At 41.8% G+C, this 6,002-nt stretch overlaps 1 protein-coding gene across 4 annotated transcripts; it reads left to right on the top strand.

The window, feature by feature from the left end:
• Positions 1 to 353: 353 nt before the first annotated feature.
• wu:fe05a04 (zinc finger protein 572) lies at positions 354 to 5,277 on the top strand. Of its 4 annotated transcripts, none has more exons than XM_068736447.1 (5): positions 354 to 425; positions 512 to 614; positions 885 to 1,380; positions 1,885 to 2,828; positions 3,668 to 5,277. In XM_068736447.1, exons 3-5 carry the CDS (start codon positions 894 to 896, stop codon positions 4,502 to 4,504), a joined length of 2,268 nt encoding a protein of 755 aa, XP_068592548.1. In that variant the 5' UTR covers positions 354 to 425; positions 512 to 614; positions 885 to 893; the 3' UTR covers positions 4,505 to 5,277. The 4 variants fall into 4 exon arrangements, with proteins under 4 accessions (XP_068592548.1, XP_068592549.1, XP_068592550.1 ...); XM_068736449.1 differs by having other exon boundaries at positions 404 to 415; XM_068736448.1 differs by having other exon boundaries at positions 374 to 643.
• Positions 5,278 to 6,002: the final 725 nt, after the last annotated feature.

Here is a 6,002-nt window from a genome sequence, read left to right as displayed (position 1 = left end):
GTCACTTTTTCTGTTAACCCATAATAAAGTCATGAAAGAACCAAACTTCATGAATGTTTTTTGTAACAAAGAAGTATCTGTTCCAATCACTCTATCAGAGAAAAATCAGAGTTGTAGAAATAACTGGAAACTCAAGAGAGCCATGACATTATGTTCTTTACAAGTGTATGTAAACTTTTGACCACAACTGTATATGCACTCAAATAAAGTATTTGTGCTTCGTAGTAAACTCGCCCTCCCGGTGAAACTCTCCTTCCACCTGTGCCGCTGATTGGCTGTGTGTGTCATGTAATACCACTCCGAAACACAAGGTGTGCTCGAGCGCCCTCACTAGTTCCCTCTCCTAGTGGTGCTTCATTTGTTTTCCTCATTTTGAGCTCCCATTTATGATCTGATCGGGCTCTGGGAATTATGGGTTAAGTGAGGTTCGTAGCAAGCTAATCAGATGCTATTGTCGCTGTATTTTCACATCTTTGAAGGCGAATCTTTTCGGTGTTTTCCCCCCGTGTAGGTTTGCTTTAGGACAGAAGGCTAACACCGAAGGGCGGGAGGCTTGTTTTGTGATTGTTCTGAAGCCACGCCGTGCCGTCATCCCTTCCTCCTGACGCTACCAGGTGAGCGAGGTGCCCAGCAGCGCGTTAAGGTGCGTCATAAATGCAGTCCCACGCAAAGTAGTTTTACAAGCTTCATAGAAAATAAAACAAAAAGGAAAGATCCAGAGGAATAGTCGCATATGTAGTCGCTCGTCAGGTAAGGAGAAATGTGACAACAGTACTTGTTTGATTTATTAATAAACATACATTCTGGGCCTTTGACATGTAACCCATAACTCTGTGTATTAATGCATCTCTTTGTGTTTCACATCCCCTTTTGTGACTCCTCAGCCAGCAGTCATGTCCATTGAATACACCATTGACATCCAGCTGACAGAGCTGGGATACCCGGACATCCTGCAGACCTCATTTAGGGAGACACCCTATAGCTCCACCTCTTCGGATGACTCATTCCCACCCAGTCACACACCCAGTTCACTTTCAACCACACACGTACAAAGACTGGTAAAAGCTGGCAAAGAAGCAGGTGCTGCAAAACAGACCTCGCATGCTGAACAAACCACAGCTCCTCTGTCAGACACTTGCACTACACAACACCCTGCACAAGGTTCAGAAGCCACAGACCTTCCACTGCTAATAGCTGAACAGGATGACGGTGGCAAGAAAGCTGTTGACGATGGCAACACTGCGCTGGAGGAATCCAGGGAGATGCAGGATGTGGAGGACGAGTCCGACAACAGTGAGGTTTCAGACGTGTATGAGGAAGAAGAAGACGACGATGATGATGATGATGATGATGAGGAGGAGGAGGAGGGACTAAACGATGGTATGACTCATTCACTTATACCCTCATAAGCAGGTAGTAGTGTATTGTTTACAGTTCGTCTGAAACACCAAAGTTTTTAGCCGACTTGCCAGAAATTACGAACCAATAGTTTTTAAAAATTTTTGTCAACAAGTCCCATGAAAAGATCAGAACCATCAGTGGAACATCAGATCCTTGTATTGTCTGTGAAGCTACGACTTGATACAGTTTCTTTTTGCTTAATTTTTGTCTTAAAAACACTTTGGGTGCACCGGGTGACTTCATTACAATGGATCTGGTCATTGTAGTCTACTTACCACACACACTGTCCTGCTGCCGAAAATACGCACTAGAGCACCATATGTGTTTTGGTACTTTAGTGGGATTTGTTTACAATGACAAAAATATAGAATATCGCCAACCATACCTTTTCTTAAAACAGCTATAAGGTGGTACCAAATGTACCCTCATATGTCAGTCCATATCTAATTCCTTCTAATCTAACTTGTATCCATCGGCACACAGGGGGCGACTACCGCTGCAGTGTCTGTGATCTACAGCTGCCCTCCAAATTCAAGCTCCAGGACCATATGAATCTGCACACTGGAGCGCGCCCGTACTCCTGTGCTGAATGTGGGAAGCGCTTCTGCCAGACCTACAACTACCGCGTCCACCTGCGCACACATGCCCAGACCGAAGTGGTTTTTTTCCGGTGCCGTGTATGTCTGCTGAGCTTTAAGTCGCAGGAAGATTTGAAAGTCCACCTGTCTAGAACTCACTTTGAGAAGGAGTTCTACGAGTGTGACCTGTGCAAACGTGTTTTCACTTCCCTGACGGCGTGTGAATATCACGTGAAGAAGTGTAGGCTGGAGGTCGTTTGTGAGGTATGTGGCCGCAATTTCTGCTCTCTAAAATCTCTGGCGCGCCACCGGAAGATGACGTGCCTTCGCAATTTTAAATGCACAGACTGCACAAAGATCTTCACTAAGAAGAATGCTCTCCTGAAGCACAGCTTCTCCCATCTCGGTTTGCTGCCTTACACCTGTGTACGCTGCCGCTGCCACTATCGCCTGGCCAAGCTGTACCGCAAACACAAGTGTGAACCCGAACGCATTCACTGTGTGGCGTGTCTCAGAGAGTTTCTCAGCCAGGAGGACTTCCAGCGGCACAAAAAGGACACCGGCTGCTGGGGCAATCAGGAGCCTAAAGGGGATGAGATCCGATGTTTGGAGTGTGGAGAGAGATTTGACACTTCTGAAGAGCTGAAGAAACACGCCGGCGCTCACCAGAGGGTGCTGAAGTGTGCTGAGTGTGGGAAGGGTTTCCGGTCGGCCTTGCTGTTAATGTCCCACATGGGGGGTCATGCCGGCAACTCGCCCTGCCTTTGTCAGAGCTGTGGACTGGGCTTTCCCCACCAGCAGAACTATGACAGCCACCTTAAGACCTGTGGACAAAAACCCAAGCCTTCGGTGAGTATTTATTATTTTATTTTTTGTCTGTTCATTAAATTAAAATCATATAATTGCAGTATTTCAGCTTCAAATCCCTTTCACCTCTGACCACACCCAGCATCACTGACTGCGGTCAAGCCAGACCCCACGTTGTTTTGCGGTACGCGTATATACATGGCATTACGGTAAGAGCGTACTAGAGAACTAAAATCTCATTCATGAGCCAAATTACCTCTAATTTCAGATTGGGTTAAAAAGGAAATGGTCTATTGTCACTAATCTCACTTCAGATTAGAATCAGTAAACCTCAGAATGTCACTCATAATTAGGACATTTGAATTATTCAAATTTATATGGAAATGAAATGTAGGAAAATTGCTTAAGTTAGGTTATAAATTTACACTATCAGTGCTCAACGGCTGTTAATAGAATGAAGGTCCCCTTCAGATGTGTTAAGACATCTAAAGATTAATAAACTGTGTTCACGGTTTCATCACAAAAGAGTCCAAAAGTCTCATTAAATTAGCTGTGAATAAGCAAATATTTCAAAGGTTTAACTGCTGGACACAAGACATCACCTATTTGGCTAATAAGTCTCGATGTAAATTGCATATTGGACGACAACTGGCCTCCGAACAAGTTGTGATGTCACAAAACCCTGCTTGCATGTACTCGAATCAAACTGAAAGACAGCGGAGAAGGTCAGCACAGAGGAACTTTTTCCTTTTAGCAGATGAACGTGGAAACAGCCTTCAAACTCTGCACATATACATATACATGTCTCATGTCACATTAGTGTCCTGAATAATTAATTGAGTGACTGCGATTTTTTTTCTTTGTTTTGTTTTCAATTTTAGAGTGCTCCCAAGAAACGCCTGGCCTCGAAGAGCTCCTCATCTGAGACAAAAAACGTCAACGCAAAACCAGACTCGTCATTTCCAACAAATACAGCCGCTGTGCCAGCTGCTGTTTTAAACAACCCTGCTGCACCAGTGAAGAATTCTTGTAGTCCAGAACTTGTGACAGGGGGGGTGTCTGCTGGCTCTGGTCACTCAGATGGATTATGGAAGCTAACCCTCGACAAACAGCCGCCCCCAGGTGTCAAACTTGTTGTGTTTCTTCCTGTCAGTACAACTCAAACTCACAGCCCGACACCCACATCTGCAATCTCTCCGACGCGTCCAGCTGTGCAGGGCCCGCCGAAAGAGGCTCCACCGCCCGTTTCAAATGAACACCTGGGAGTGAATGCTGCTCTTGGAGCGATGCGGAATGGGCCCTTGAATTTGGTAACTGGGAGCAAACAGAGTCAAGAGTGGGAGGCACCTTTGGATTTGTCCAGTAAGTGTAACTCATCGAAGTCAACTCACAACAACATTCTTTTTCCTCCAATTAAAAGTGAGCCAAGGGAATTTGAAATCTCAGGACAGGCTAACAGCACTGAAAGACCAGAATTTCAAAACATCAACAGCAAAGTGGTTGTTAAAACAGATCTCGGAGAGACAGATACAAATACTGAAGGGAAGCAGCTTAAAGTGGATCCCATGGATCTCTCCAGTTCAACAACCTCCTCTGGACTGATTGTAGATCTGAAGAAAGAGCCTCCGTCTCTTGGTTTAGATCCCTGGTCATCCAGATTTTGCCCGCTGACAGAGAAAGAAATTAAGATGGAGGTTGACATTGCTGAAGAAAAATAAACAAAAACATTTGCAGTAACGGCAAAATGAAAAAGAAAGAAAGAATAATAATTTTGTCAATAGTCACATTCCTTAGTGGAGGTTGTGTCTAAGGATACACCCACTGCTGTACCTGTAGCCACATAAACATAAAAGTGTTATTCTACAGATGGAACAATATACTATTCAGTATTGTATATATTTCTCTCTCATTATATCTACCATCGTGCCCTTGTATGACAAAGCAGATTTCTTTCTTCTTTTTCCACTATTACAAATAGACTCTTGAAGAAATCTAGTGTATTTCCAGCATTGTGACCTTTGGTTTAGAATAAGAAATATTATTGTTTCCTCTGTAATTTGAACAAAACATTCCATGCTATTGCTCATCATTTAATTTTCTTTTTGGGTAAAGCTTGCGGCACGGGTCACCGGAGCACAAAGGTTACTGTTACTGAAGCCTATGCAATGTCATGCAGGATTAAAACGTTTTCCAGAGTTCTACCGCTATGTGCTTGTGTGGGGAAAATGAATCCTTTGGGTTTATTATGGTGTATTAAGTTGAATGAAAACACTGGATTTTTTTTTGTATTCAGCTGAGAACTTGAAATGATTTTTGTTTAAAGACACTTTACCTTTAGTACTCTTTTTAATTATTTAATGAATACAAATAACGGTACTGATCAACAATATGACGTTCTGTCACCTTGTGATTTGCTGAATCTTTACACTCTGCAGGTATCTTTTGATGTTGTTTTTTAAAAAAGGCAAATAAACAGTTAGCGTTGACGCAATATCTTTTTTTTTTTGTTTTTTTTGTTATTAGTCCAAAACATTCCCTTGTGTCTCTCCTGAAACAGAAACACAGCTATACAGCCACAGAGTCAGGTAAGTATTTTACTGAAAACTAGAGTTCACTGATGACTTTAATTATTTTTTTAGTCAAGCTAGAGAAAGATAATAATACAAATTGACACTTAATTTTAAAATGTCTAATATCCAGCCTTCACTGAGATATCCCATCATATTTAGCAGGTCGTTACCATTATGCACAAAATTAGAAACAAAGCTCTGTCATGGAGATTTACTGTGTAGCACGCCTGCATAGTTATTGTGATAATGGTCAAACTGTGATGAGTAAAGTGCATAGCTGCCTTTAAAATGTAAAGATTAATTTTATGAAATATGTTTTTAATTGGAAAAGATCTACAATGGTTAAGAGACTCACACCACAATCTGAAATACTTTTACACTTGTTTTGTTCACGCACAACAAACAAAGATCTATTATTGATATTTATTATTGAGTATTTTAACGTTTTCTCTTATGTTTCCATAATATGCTATTGGGTTTTCATAGTTTACTCCAATCAAAAAATGTACAACAAATGTAACTTGCAGCCTAAATACAATTATTTGTCAAATTTCATAGATACTAGGTTTCTGGATGTCAACCACTTCTTTTCATCTTATCTTCTAATACAGATTTAGAAGTATGTGTATATATACATGTGTGTTTA

This window comes from Cebidichthys violaceus, unplaced genomic scaffold, assembly GCF_023349555.1.
Source record: "Cebidichthys violaceus isolate CVI_PGR_0920_01 unplaced genomic scaffold, fCebVio1.0.p SCAF_7, whole genome shotgun sequence".
In the NCBI taxonomy this organism is placed as follows: domain Eukaryota; kingdom Metazoa; phylum Chordata; class Actinopteri; order Perciformes; family Stichaeidae; genus Cebidichthys; species Cebidichthys violaceus.
Note: the sequence above shows the minus strand (reverse complement) of the source record. Positions and strands in the feature narration are given on the sequence as shown.

Coding starts and splice junctions, on each gene's coding strand:
- wu:fe05a04 (XM_068736447.1), top strand. CDS start 894: ATGTCCATTGAATACACCATTGACATCCAGCTGACAGAGCTGGGATAC. Junction 1,381..1,884: donor GGAGGAGGGACTAAACGATG/GTATGACTCATT, acceptor ATCGGCACACAG/GGGGCGACTACCGCTGCAGT. Junction 2,829..3,667: donor GACAAAAACCCAAGCCTTCG/GTGAGTATTTAT, acceptor TTTCAATTTTAG/AGTGCTCCCAAGAAACGCCT.